Genomic DNA, 14,418 nt, shown 5'->3' on the forward strand with positions numbered 1-14,418 from the left:
AAAATAACTTGATTTTAAAAAAAAAAATTATATTGTACTATTTTTTAGACTCCATTTTGCGGACTGGACAAACATTTTGAGACGGAAGGAGTATAATATTAGAGATGCCGAAACTTAAATTCGCAAAAGAATTTGTGGTGATCCGCGTAAAACGGAATAGATATGCGACTCACGGATTAGATTAAAACGAACTGTAGGATTTTTGGTCCGGACACGAATTACATTTTCTAAGAACCGGGACTCGTAGTCCGGTCCTCGGATTCCTAGCCTTCCGATCCGAGCTGGACCGAGAGCTGCCCTAGGCTCCTAGCCTCCACCATGCATTGAATTTGAGGGGCCGAGGATCCTGGCATGGCAAGAAAGCGACCTCCTACAAAGCCCTAAATTTCTAGGCTAAATTTCCATCACCCCCTTTACTCATTGAAATCACCTTGCACTCCCTTGTCAATCAAAGTCGTTAATTCTCCAATTAAAGTTAGAACAATACCCATCTGCAAATAAGGCCAAAATGAGTAAAATCGGACGAAACCCCACAACCACCGTTCCACCTAGCATCGCCACCACCACCGATCAGCAACCACCCCAAACCTTGCCATTGAAAATCATGCACCCTCCCAGTAGGATTCTCTAATGACCAAGTTGTATGTATTGGGGGTTTCCGATTTTTGACAAATTTGTCTTTCTTAAACTGGATTTTCTTTCGAAGTAGGTTTTGGATTTTAGATGTACTATAAGATTTTTACTAATACTGATCTCAAATAGACAGGCGAGCATTTGAGATGGAAAATGTTCAGAGAGATAGAGACAGAGAGAGGAGGGGTTCGGCGGTGCCAAAGGAAAGGGGGATTGGATTGCTGGGGAGGGGCTTGTTGGGGTTGAGGTTGCCGGTGATGGAGGTTTTCCGGGGGTGGTCATCAAGGGCTTTCACATAACAAAAAATTAAACACATAATTTGCCAACTGCCACAGTTACCTAGTTTAGTTTCACATAATTAGAGTATGCAGTTCAACAGCATCTCTCAACAATCTGAACCAACTTTGATTTTTGATTTCTCAACACAATCAGTCAACCACAGAAACGGTGACGCGAGTCCTTCTGAAATAACAAAAGATGCCACTTTTACCCCAAAGCTACATATAGAACATGTAATCTTGATAGCTACGCAAGGAGAGTAGTCCAACTTCAATCAATCTTGCTCTCATCTGCTGCTCCCACCAATTTTTGAGGAACGTCCGATGCAGCCAGGTCAGGTTTTTCTGCCACCTACATAAACAAACAATTTCCTTTCATTTGCGGCGCATATACTTTGTAAATAACCAAGGCCAAAAAGATTGGAATCGAACTTGTAATAAAAACATCAGCAACTGGCTTAGAAATTAATTCTAAGACATTAGTTGCTATATTTTGACCCAATTCTTTCCAATATTCATAAGGGAGAGCACCTCTTTGGGGTGGACTCCCTTTTGAGACTGGCTCACATTTTGCCAATGCCAAAATTATCCCCAGAAATCTTTTTTCTCCATAAATCAAGCACTCTATCTTGTACATAACCGCAAGGAGTAAACATGGAAAACCCCTTTGCGTATTTGGTAACCGCTCCTGCTCTCTCTTAAACCAAGTAACCTTCTCCAGAGGAAAACCGCTTCCCCTAAGCCCATGAGAAATCAATCTTCGGCTCATGAAAAAGAAAACTGATCTATCCAGAGAGAGATCCAAATAGGTCTTCACATGGCTCTACCCAATGACTGAAGAAATTGGCACATCACTTCAGCACTTTTAGGCCTTCGTCATCAGAGGCTTACAGAGTTCTTGGTGAGTTGCCACCATCTTTTAGGCCTTTATTGCTACTTTGCGTACATAATTTTACACCTCTGGCTCTAATAAATTATGCACACACATCGCGTGCCACGACTTCTATTGATCAAGAATGACATGAAAGACTAAACAGTAGATACAGGCAATCATTGATTAAACTCGTCCATATTTTACATCTGCATAGCCAAAATTGAAAAAAGAAGCACTGCAGCACATAGGAGTATAGGGCACCAGATTCAATTGAACATTGTATATTATTTGGCCAACCTCACAAGTTATTCACTATGGTTGCATTCTGGTAACCTCAACTTGTTATACACCTTCCCAGTAAAGGGGGAAAAAACAACAAACGAATGAAACAAAACTATCTAATACAACATCCATTGATGAAGTGATACCTATTCCAGTATTATAAAAGAACTCATTAAACAATTATGAAAAATATCCCTATGACAAGTCTCAACTTGTACCTGATGGGTTTTCTCTTCCTAGTCAAATGATCGAGGTCCAAACCTATTCAACTGAACCAACTACCCATCACTATTCTTCGTTCTTCCAGTTTCTTATTCAAACTGTAAACCAAAGATCCTGCCCCAAAACTTATCATTCAGCAATTGCAATCAATCCCACGAAGAGGATATATTCCTACCCCTAAAAGGCAAGGGGAAGGTGTAAGATTCAGAACCCCAGGTGAAGGTGTAAGATTCAGATCCCATCGAAAAACAGGGATGCGGGCAGCACTCCACTCCACTGGATATTCAAAATCGCCCCCTTCCAATTACCCTGATGCCTTCCTCCATTTGCCCATTCACTCTCCGAAGGAGGTTCTTAATCCACATAACTCAGCTGAAATCTCTGGGGATACAAAAACAAAAAATTTGTTTTTCTTCTTCCTAATTGCTTCCTTACTTCCTAGTTTCCAAGATTGTAACTTTCATTGAACTGAATGGACCATACACTCAAACTCTACTATTTCATAATTACAGTATGAAGAAAGTCATTCATATCTTATACCGAGCAAGTCCAGTGGTTTTGCCAAAATGGCTTGAGCCATCCCCAAAAAATGGCCATGAATAGTGGCATTTGGCCAACAATGAGAATGCTGGTGCAAAGCCATTTGCAATGCTATTTTTTACAATAATTTCCCTTGTATCCCTTTTCAACTTGTACAAAAGGGAGGGAGAGATTTGGTGGTTGGATTTGGTGACGCGGCAGAAATGGCTGGGCCATTTTGGTGCCATTTTTGGGTGAAAATGGGTGGCCATGGCTAGGGTTTTTTGCAAATTTGGCCATTTTTTGGGAATGGCTCAAGCCATTTTACCACCATTAGACTTGCTCTAAGACTGATGCAGGACAATGAAATAAAGAAAGACACCCTTAGAATCCACACCTAAGAAACCTAGAAATCCACATCTAGGGGTTGTAAAGGCATCCATACCCATATCAAAAAATCAATCAATTACACTTCATAAATTATTCCAAACAATATCCGTAGAGTCCCTTAAATGGTCCCTTTCAAATGATAACTACACATAAAGATAAATATCCTACGATCCTACCCTAACAAAATTACCGAACAGATAAACCATAAAATAACAACTAAATCTACAAAATAATATCCTTCCATAGATAAGAGTTACACAGATAAATAGTTTCCACGATCAAATACAAATAGCCTGTCTTGATCCCTACCAAGTAGTTAGTGGTCTATTGCACCAACATGATTGGGTTTGAAGACATTGAATAATGAATATATCACATAATTTAGTCTCTATGTAAAATCTGGTTTTCCCCATAGCTCAATGGCCCTTTTACGATGTCTGAGTACAATACGAAGAAATGCACCCATACTTTTAACTCAAATATAGGAAATCTCAAAAGTAGCTACTAGCCAGTTGTACAAACATGAGCCATTTTGGAAAAAGTGGTTATATAATTTAATCCTATGAAGATATAAACCCTCGTTTTTCCCTTAGCTCATTGCCCATTTACTAACCAGTTCTCCAATTACCTTCAGAAGAATCCACGTAGATTCCCCTCTACAATTCGTGACTCAGCAATAATCGCAAATCACAACCATTAAATACCTAATGATGGAAAAACGTTATCTCCTAACGTGAGCTAATAAGACATTCTAACCAATGAGTATCACGTTTTTTTACCAATGATTTGTCACCTTTTTCAGCATCTTCAAATCTTTTCTTCATAATGGTTCCCGACAATCCTTGCAATTTTCCCACCAATGGTTTCTTTTATTTTCCAAAATAAGCATTGAGCAGACAAAGTGTATCAACATGAGTAACAATATTTCCAACAATTCCTCAAATTAAACCTCCAATCTTTTGTGCTTCTAACTTTTGTGTGCTTGAGTTCAGTCATCATAAACATACTTCCCTGGAAAAATTTCTTGTTGAGGCTTCACCATACAAAGATCTAAAACAATTTGGTGCTACTGCAGACCTATCTCAAAACCCATCCGTATAACCAACCGCGTGTAATTGATTACAAAGCCCTCAACAGAGCAAATGGAGAAAAATATATCATGTAGACCCAATTGATTGGGACACAAGGCTTAGTTCGGCTTGATTTGCTTTGGTTTATCTTCACAGGTACATGGGTTTTCAATACCCAACCTATTTTGTTAAAAAATAGGGCTTTAGATACAGGTGTATATCTTAGGGTCGGAAACCTCAAGCCTGAAAATTGAGGATTCGCTGATATGTATCTAAATATGGACACGGATATGGGGATAGGCCACGTCACCACCTAATTCTCAAAATATTTTAGATATATTTTTATATCTAAAAGAAACACTTGATTTCATGCGCCCAAGAAAAAGAGAGACTTGTGAGTAAGATCGAATTAAAAGTCGCGTTTTAAGGCAATAAAAAAGGGATATTTCAATAGGAAAAGAGAATTTAACTATCCAAAAAAAAAGAGTACTTGAGTAGATAGTTCCTACAATAAAGAAAGCAAATGCTAGTACCTATTGGCTATTGCTACATTGATGCAAATACCATTTGGATTTGATAGTCTGAAGTTTTTTCAAGAAGAGGAATAAAACCAAAAAGATATGAAACGACATATCGACTATCGTAGAAGATCGTGGTGGGACTGAGAAAGAAAGAAAAGGGGGAGAAAACCTATTCTCCAGAATTGTTGTGAATATTGGCCTTCACGGCCCAAAAACTAACCATTACGTTACGTAGCGACTCATACTCTTGTGATTTTCTATATCACCGCCATACAATTGCATAACCATAATAGACTCATAAAAAAACACCGTTACGCAATGGCCATTAGGATCTAAAACCGTGGCTTCAACTCACCTTGTTCTTAAATATTTGATATTTCCAAACTATCGCAATGTGTCAGCAACAAACAGTCTTTAGCCAACATTTCCCAAATTAACCTAAGATATCCAACATGCTCAGTTGGTTTCTGCTAAAGTAATTAACCGAACCAAACCCAATAATGGAGATAAACTACTAGATGGAACAACTATATATACACATAGAGGATATCCATCTTGTTAATTTCAAATAAGCCATCAAACTTACTTCACTACTGCTCTTGTTGGCTGCAGGCTTGTAGGGACATGCCGGGGGTGCCCTCACCGGTTTCCGGTACTCCCATCCAAAAACCCCATAAACTTTCCCCTAAAAAAATCCCACAGATAAATGAAATAAATCAGAAAATTCCCATGGTTAACCAACGAATAACCTAAGAAGACATGATTTTGATGAAGAAAGCAAGGTTTTGAATCTCGTACCGTACCGGTATTGACCAAATCCGATATCCTGCAATTTTAGTTTCGTTCCGGCTCAAATAACGGTTGGTACCGGCCGTGCTGGTCAGTGCTGGACGGTACCAGCTACCAGACAAATACCGGACGGTGCCAGACCTTTTTAAAAATCGGGTAGAAAAACACTAATAGCAATAAATACAAAACGGTACCTAGTACCTCAACGATACCGGTACGTACCAGTAGAAAAACCGGAACTCTAGCCGGTATAGTATTCAGAACTTGGAAGGAAGGGTAAAAAATATCAAAAGCAGATGATAACGAATCTCACCATGATGAAATCAAACAGAAGGGGCAATAAGTTTATGATCGGGATGAGGAAAAGCGGCAACAGACACGCGACGCAAACCTACACGAATACAACATATACGTACACGGGTACACGGGCAAATCAGATACGGAAAAAGAATACTAAGTAACGGAATTGTTCAACTACAAATGATCTGGGAATTAGGAGTAGCATTTACCATCCTCGAGTCCTGGGATTTGGATCGTTCCTGAATCGCTTGCTGTTTGTTGCTTTGACGGGAGATTCCTATCGGGATACGCTTGACCTGGGTTTTATTTTATTTTATACAGGAATTTTTTATGGTGAGGTCGAATGAGAATCGAGAATTAGTGATAGAATGACAATTTTGTCCATCGTCACTGTACGACATTACAACCCCGTGTGTCTCATATGCACCTCAAAAATGTTATGAATTAGTATAAAGAAAATATTACGAATCGTATTGCTAAAAAGTGTTACGAATCGTATTGCTAAAAAGTGTTACGAATCATATAAAAGTTACGAGATACACCAACATGTTATGAATCATAATGAAAATGTTACGTATTGTATTGATAAAAAGTTATGAATTCTAGAACAAAAGTTAGAAAACACGCTAAAATATTATTAATGAACCATAAAATAGGCATATAATATACCCTTTTAAGGGATGTGTATTTTAGATTTTCCCTTCAAATTTTAACTTTCCGACAAAAACTTAAAGACAATAAAAAAGCATACATAACTTTTGCAACGCTACTACGAAAATCGACCCCGGCCACCGACTGGGCATATCTACAGCGACATGGGGCCCACTCCGGGCGCATCATGGATGATCTGAGCTGTTCAATAATTTTAAAATAAAAAATCGAGTGACCTTGCGAGAAATTAGCTCCATTCGATATGTGTAGGTGCTTGATCTAATATTCCCATTTTTCATCCAATCTTTCCAATTGTTTCCTATTTTTTAAAAATGAAAAGATTGAATCGAGCACGTATACAAATTGGATAGAGCTGATTTCTCGCGGGCCTATTCAATTTTTTATTTTAAAATTATTGAACGCCTGCACTCGGGCCCCACTTGGACATTGGTATACTTGGTTGGTGGTCGGCGGTCAGTTTCTGTAGACTTTTTCGTAACTTTTATGAGTAGGATCCACTATTTTTGGTTATTGAGACACATGTTGGTAACTTTAGTTATTGAAATACTCAAATTTGGTTATTGGTTAAGAGGTTACTAAATTAGGTTATTCCATCGTGAGCCATTTTTTAGGCATTTAGAAGAGGAAATTCCTTTTATCATACTCAAGTAATTTTTTCATAATGATTAGTTAAAGTATAAAAACATTAAGTCAATCCATCTCCACGAGAAAAATTTTAAAAAAAAGAAAAGAACCTTCTATTCTTCTTCTTCTTTTGCTTATTTCCACCTTGAATGATTTTATTCCTTTACTTTGCAGGTCAAAATGTTTTACCATTAGGATTCTTTTCGTTCCGACGAATGAGATTATGACAGAATTTTGACCCACACTCAGAAAAACGTAAGGAGAAGACAACATGAGTAAAAAACCAAAAGCCAAAAGTTAAGCCAAATGAAATTTATGTCACAGGAGAGAAAGGGAGGAAAAAGATTACACAGATAGACTGATATTCCTTGAAACCCTAGATCGCGAAAGCCAGGAATCGGAAGTAGAAAAAGCTTAGGCCAAACAAAATTTATACCTGTCTTGGAACTTAAAAAAGCAAAAGCATGTCCGTCTTACCTTCTTTGAGCACGACAAAATTACCAGTACCGGCGCAATGGAGATGCTCAAAAGAAATAGTTAGATGATCCCAACTTTAGAGGCAAACAACACCAGTCATATTTAAATAAACTTGGAGAAATCTTTCAGTAAACCAGCCTCGGATACAACAATCCGAAAACCGAGTTAACTTGAAGCAATTCACATATATAATCGGCTATGGTCACCCACAACGAATCATACATCCTTATGCGTAGCAATATAATCATTCTTCTAGATGTGCATTCAGCAGATAGTGTGTATATATATCTGATCCCCGCTTGACAAGGATGTAGTTGAATAGATTCTAAGCGCTATCACCCTTGCATGGGATGTCAGTGCATCGACAAACAGGCCTACCAGAGGCTTCCCAGCCGTTATAACCACGTTCCAAAACCAAAATGTTCTTTATTCCCATGTCTTGTTTCAGTTCGGCAAGGTAATCTGCTAATCTTCGTGCACACTTTGGGCCACGAACCTGCAACCAAACAATTGACAATATGGCTATTATTTTATAAACCCCTTTTGAACGCAATGTTCGCCATCAAAACAAAGAAGATTGTATTCACAAAAGCGATATGGAAAAATACAGCAGATAAACTACATACAACGTAAAAGAGCAGCAGAGCAAATGATGCAAGAAGCCAGATCAATGTGGGAAACGTATTGTGGTATAAAATGCCTGCTACCAAGATATATGCAATGCATTAACATGCACCTTCTACAAATGAGAAGGTTTTTTTAAAGAGGCTTGAAGCAATCACTATGTATCTCCTATTCACTGCAATTTGGGACATGAAAATATGTTTATATCTTGAATGCTGGCCCATCAATTGAGCTTTTCAGGAGAAATAGGGTCTATAGAGTTAATGGGTGCTGTAATAGGGAGCTGGAGGAGATTTATGAGACTGAGAAGATTAGATGATCTACTTTCTATAAAGTTGCATAAAAGGAAATGAGATCATAACAAAATTGCATTGGTTTAATGAAATCCTATCTCAGGTAGGTGATATGAGCAAGCTATATATCAAACACAATATGCAAAAGCTTTTATGTATAACGAGATTAGCGGTTGATTATTTATGATATTGGCAAGTCAACCAAAGATGAGCATCAAGTTACGACAATGTTATGAGTCTGCATAGCGGTGGATTCAGCCAAATTAAGCTCAAAGTAAACATTTCCATTCACCTATAAAAACCATCAACTAAGGGAAGTAGACTAATGAAGCAAATAAGGCAGAGCCTGACAAAATTTGTAAGACAGCATAGTTGTTGTCTCACAGTGGATGGGTCAACTTCGTGAGCACAAATTTTTAACAGGAAAATGAGGGTTTGGCACCTTCCTGAAGAAGTCTGAATTTTTTCCCGGTGTGTGGGGGTAGGGGGTATGATAACTAGAATCTCATTTATCAAAGTCGGGCTAGCTACTAGGTTCCTTAAAGCAGTCAAGCTTTCTTATTGTTCTTTCCTAGATAGAGGGACCATTGTTTTTTACTGAATTTGTGCTGTGAGGTTGCCAACTGGGTGGATCAATTCAATGGCGAAGCACCCAAGAGGGGAAGTTCATCTTGTTCTTTCTTATGGAAGCAGGAAAAGGATTTAATTGATAGACTTATTTTGTAGTCAATCATGAAACAAACAAGACAAAGTCTTGCCTATCGCTTTGACCTTTAGGCTACGTGAGCCAAGAAATTCCTCCACCAACAAAAATGTTTTCCAATATAAATGCATAGATCAATTTGATGTTTACCAAGGCGGTTTTCGATGCGTGTTTCATACAAAAGAATTGGAGGCATAGCTATGGCCTCTAGGAGAATTTTTTTTTAAAGAAAACAATGAAGAACTCAGAAAGTGAGATCAAATACTTCATTCTCATTGTAAACACCTGGCCTTATCCTGAGATCATCAATTTGCTTTCAAATCCTATATATCCTCACTACTTGTAGTGGGCCGGAATATAATTCATAACCCAAATTGCCCAAATGGGCCCGAAGTGGATCGGCCTATCACCTTTACCAACAGGAGGGTCCGCTGGGCCGCTCTGTCCATCTGTAAAACGGTCGGTCCAAGGTGTCGGCTCGGGTCACGTACGTGAACTGCAGTGGAAATCGGGTGTGATAGTACGGAGCGATTCTGTTCAGCCATGTGGCGCGGACAATATGGTTCACATAAGACGTACGGACCGACCACGTGGCACGCTAACACATGGTGTGGTCCCCTGTCGTGCAAAGGTGTTGTATGCAGTGACTATCGGACCGGATGCACAGGTACCAACCCGGTGCGTCCACGTGAAGCAACAAGCTCGAGCTTGCTCCATGATCTGAGCAGCGTCCAGGCGAGGTAAAGGTGGTCGGTGACCTCACCTCAGCACGAGGACGACACGCGCTCCATCTTGGCCTCCAAGGCAAGGCACTCCTATAAATACTACAGTGATAAACCCTCAGAGGTAGGCCTTCTTCTCCCTCGCTAAGCTTTGTGTTTCCTTCTCTGAGGTAGACACTAACTTTAGTCATTAACTATTTGCTTCTCTTGCAGTGACCCGGGGGGGGGGGCGTGGGGGGTTGTTAGGAGATCTGAGAAAGAGAGGGTTTGACCCGAAGAGTGAACACCACCACCCACTACTAATCAACACTTCGCTCGTACATCCCATTGCCAATTTACCATTCTTCATGGACCAACGACTGACATAAGTTGCCAAATTCCTATCAAAAACCAGATCATAACTTATGAATGAACTTCGGTATGTATACCACGCAAATGTTTCTGGAATAGATAAACCAAACAATCCACACACCATCACCTCTTCACTCCTACTAAATAGTAGTAATTTCCAAATTCTATATCTCTAGGGAATGATGAATCCATGAAGAAGCAAGAAAATCTCTAACATATTAAATCTAGTTCCAACGATTACGTTGAAACCCATTCGTTTTAAATCCACATCTATCCAAAAGGAGCTAGAGAGATTTTCCGGATACAGATAGATCTAACTACAAAAAGACACCTCGTGGCCAAACCCAGTTCAACATACAAACCCTAATCGCAATCGAAATCGAGAATGAATCAGGCAATCATCAATCAACAAAAAGGGGAGAAAAAGGAAGTAGAAGAGACCTGGCTGAGGGCGCAGTGAAAGACAAGGGTGTCTTTGCCCGCGACGGATTGAACGAGGTTGGGAATCTTCTCGGAGAAAGTATCGCTCGCGTAGTGGAGCGAACCGGGTATGTGCCCATCGTAACTCCTCTCGTCGTCCCTGTATGTAACCCCAATCGATCAGCCACAAAAGAGGAAAATTGAAGTACCGTGTACGATATCAAACCTGCCAATCTGTGCGTCAAAGTTAGTAGTAATAGTATGCATGTATACCTGACATCTACTACGGCGATATTGGGGCGATGCTTTAGAGAGAGAAGCTGGGAACCTGTGACGTACGATATGCTCCGAGACATTCTTCTTCTTCTCCTTCTTCTTCTTGTGCTTCTGCTGCTTCTTCTCTGGCCTGTAAGAGAGAAGACCAGTTTGTTCCTTGATTATTGGGGTAAGCGATGGTGTTAAACCCTATATTTTGGAGTAAATTACATTTCAACACGACTATGGGCACGTATAGCGATGGGCAGCCTACTCCGGATCCCACATAAACGAGAGTGATTCGTTAAATTCAAAATTCGAGTTTCTGTATGAAAAATTAGTTCAATTGGATGACTGTAAGTTTTCGATTCGATCTTATAATTTTTAAATCAAATTTTAGGAACTCGAAGTGGACCTTCAAAAAATATTTTAAATTTAATGAACGATTTAAATAATTTATGTGAGTTCCACAGCGCGATTAGTATAAAAAAAAATCTATGTGCACAGGCTTTTCGATTATATTTTCTACCCAGTATAGAATTTTCTTAGGATCATTTTGTAACTTAAGAAAGAGAGATAAAAGAAAAAGGAAATGGTTAAGAGGAAAATACAAATACTGTGCTCAAAACTTAGATGATTTTCTTATTTTCTTCTCGCATTTCTTTCTAAACAAAACAAGAGGGAGGGGGGGAAATTGTGAGTAAAATGTAAAGAAAAATGGGTTGAAGAAAAACATATATTGTGCTCAAAACTTGATTTTCTTATTTTTCTCTCACTTTTTTTTTAAACCGAACAAGAGAAGATTTTTCTTCCTTTTTCATAGGAGTACATCTCAAACAAACCCTTTGTTTTGCATCAAATTGTGGGATTAAAAGTTTAAAAAAGAATCATCAAATACAAACCAATTTTAAAAGGGTATTTTTTTTTTCATTTTTGTAAGTTCGATCTATTTTTTTAACTTTTTATTTCTCTCATAGAGATGAACCGTAAATTAAGTCAATATTTGGACAATAAAATACTGCTACTATTGACAATAAATCAATATCTTAAAAAGTAGTAATTAATTTTGTATAAACCACACCTAAGTAAAACGCAACCAACTTATACTACGGAGTACTTTGTTTTCCTCAATATTGTATACATCAACAGAAGCCTCCGACAAGGCCTTGGCCCTTTCACATGGTGAGAACTAGGAGATGTCAACTAGACTAGAGCTCATTGGCAACTCATACTACTTGAGTCGTGGTTAAAACGTGTTTCTCTTCATCTAAATTTAGGTAAAAATGAATGAAAACCGGCCTTTTAGGATGCATTCCAACTGCTTAATTCCCTACAAATATGTTCAGCCATTAGTCCTTGCATGGTGAATGACCTAAGCCAGAGAGCCACTACATTTTCCTACAGAAAGAGAAAGGGGGAAATTAACAACCACCTTTCTTTACCTGTCACTGTATGTTTGCCAGGGCGTGGGTGTGGTGGTGTTGCCATTGTTTTTTATCGGCAACAATAATTTCATATAAACTTGACAAAGGGTAAACCGAGGGTGCGGTGGTGTTGCCATTGTTGGTCGTCGATCGTCCAGTAAATTATTCTGTATATAGACTAAAACTGAAAGAAAGGGGAATGGATCGAACAACCATGAACGAGAAGGCTTCGGTAACTAAGGAGCTCAACGCCAAGCACGCCAGAATCTTGGAGGGTCTCGTTAAGCTACCGGAGAATCGAGAATGTGCAGATTGTCGGAGCAAGGGCCCGAGATGGGCGAGCGTTAACCTGGGAATATTCATATGCATGCAATGTTCAGGAATCCATCGGAGCCTCGGAGTTCATATCTCTAAGGTACGCTCGACGACTCTGGACACTTGGTTGCCGGAGCAGGTTGCTTTCATGCAATCCATGGGTAACGAAAAGGCCAACGGTTATTGGGAAGCAGATCTGCCAACCAACTACGACAGGACGGCCAGGATAGAGGCATACATTCGTGAGAAGTATCAGGAGAAGAAATGGGTCCCGAAGAAAGCAGCAACGCAACCAATCCCTATACAAGGAGAAAACACTAGCTTTAAATTCGAAAATTCTGGTGACGGTGGACCCAAGAGTTGCGTTCCGAAGAATAAAACGAGGAAATTCTCTCTCGATGACGAGATTCTCTCCAAGTATGTGGCACAGGTATCTCCCACGCCAAGACCTCGGGCGGGTTCTTTAGATAAGATGGACACGGTTCTGACTTCGTCTCCGGTAGGGCTGGTTTCTAAGCACAATAATTCTGCACCGAAGGGTAGTAATGGTAACACGGATCTCTTCAGCTTGCTCTATGCCCAAGACGCGAAGTCGGGTCCTTCTTCGACTGTCCCTTCTCGGTGGGCGACGTTCGAGTGAGGAAATCCAGAGATTCGAGTACCCAGAGATATATATACAGTATCCAAGAATTTTCTCTCGCTGGAGTAAAACTTGCAGCTAAAAGGGTGGGAATGGAGACCAAGGTCCAGGGTTCAATTCTGGCGCGTCTACTGGCGTCGGAATGGGAAGATGGTCCAACTGGTGTTCATATGCATGGCACTTGTGGGGCTAGCCATTGGCTGAGGCAATTTGTATTTAGCAGAGGCACCGAATTACATGTGTTTTTACATTGATAAACAACAATCGTATTTTGTAAGTATAATAATACTGCATATGTGTTGCCGCCATCGATAGCTAATTGGAATATATTTAGGTTGTTAAAAACGAGCGGGGATACTGGATTGAACCCATCTTTCGAAAAATAAATGTGTTATATTTTTGGTATCTGAACAATATAATTTTTTACCTTGTTTATGTTCTCTGCGATTTCTACAACTATGAATGATTTTGGTTATCAAATAAACTATTATGATTATGAGGCCCAAAATGGGGATTGGGAGATGCTGCCAAGCAGAGGTGCTTGGCAGCGGTGCCGAGCGCATCTCGGCCGTTCAAAAGTGTTTTGGATGGCCCGGATGTAAAGGTACCGAACGGATTTAAAAAAAAAGAAAAAGAAAAGGAAAAAGATGTTTCGATTCGGGCCGTTGATTCCGAGATGAACGGCCGGATTGGCCGCTCGGCACCCGCTCGGCAGGGGTGCCGCTCGGCAGGGTCCCCGGGTCCCCAAAATGGACCAATCGAATGGTGTGTGGACTGTCGAGAGGAGAATGGGGGAGCTTGCTGTGCTAAAAAAAATGGGCATCGTCATGAGCCCAAAAATATAAACAATTAAATGTGTAGAATGTGATGTATAGAACGAACCTCTAAAAAATCAAATCGGTCAAATATCGGTAACTCGGTGATCGAATCACATTTTTTGGCAATAAAAAATGTTCGAGAAATTATACCGGCGTATAAATATGATTTTTTTTTATTAAGGTCCTGTTTTCACAAACAAAA

General features: G+C 39.7%; 3 protein-coding genes across 3 annotated transcripts; 1 reads left to right on the plus strand and 2 right to left on the minus strand.

Annotated features, from left to right (window-relative positions):
- Positions 1-951: 951 nt before the first annotated feature.
- On the minus strand, positions 952-6,243 carry LOC131320984 (uncharacterized). Its single transcript, XM_058351947.1, has 4 exons — positions 6,088-6,243; positions 5,892-5,969; positions 5,376-5,474; positions 952-1,263 (listed from the first exon to the last, which is right to left on the minus strand). Exons 1-4 carry the CDS (start codon positions 6,088-6,090, stop codon positions 1,183-1,185), a joined length of 261 nt encoding a protein of 86 aa, XP_058207930.1. The 5' UTR covers positions 6,091-6,243; the 3' UTR covers positions 952-1,182.
- Positions 6,244-7,726: 1,483 nt separating this feature from the next.
- LOC131320985 (dual specificity phosphatase Cdc25) lies at positions 7,727-11,238 on the minus strand. Its single transcript, XM_058351948.1, has 3 exons — positions 11,038-11,238; positions 10,786-10,924; positions 7,727-8,147 (listed from the first exon to the last, which is right to left on the minus strand). Exons 1-3 carry the CDS (start codon positions 11,118-11,120, stop codon positions 7,977-7,979), a joined length of 393 nt encoding a protein of 130 aa, XP_058207931.1. The 5' UTR covers positions 11,121-11,238; the 3' UTR covers positions 7,727-7,976.
- A 1,127-nt stretch (positions 11,239-12,365) lies between these two features.
- LOC131320986 (probable ADP-ribosylation factor GTPase-activating protein AGD15) lies at positions 12,366-13,784 on the plus strand. Its single transcript, XM_058351949.1, has one exon. It carries the CDS (start codon positions 12,643-12,645, stop codon positions 13,396-13,398), a length of 756 nt encoding a protein of 251 aa, XP_058207932.1. The 5' UTR covers positions 12,366-12,642; the 3' UTR covers positions 13,399-13,784.
- The last annotated feature ends 634 nt before the right edge of the window (positions 13,785-14,418 follow it).

The sequence above is a fragment of the Rhododendron vialii genome, chromosome 3a, assembly GCF_030253575.1.
Source record: "Rhododendron vialii isolate Sample 1 chromosome 3a, ASM3025357v1".
Taxonomy (NCBI): Eukaryota; Viridiplantae; Streptophyta; class Magnoliopsida; order Ericales; family Ericaceae; genus Rhododendron; species Rhododendron vialii.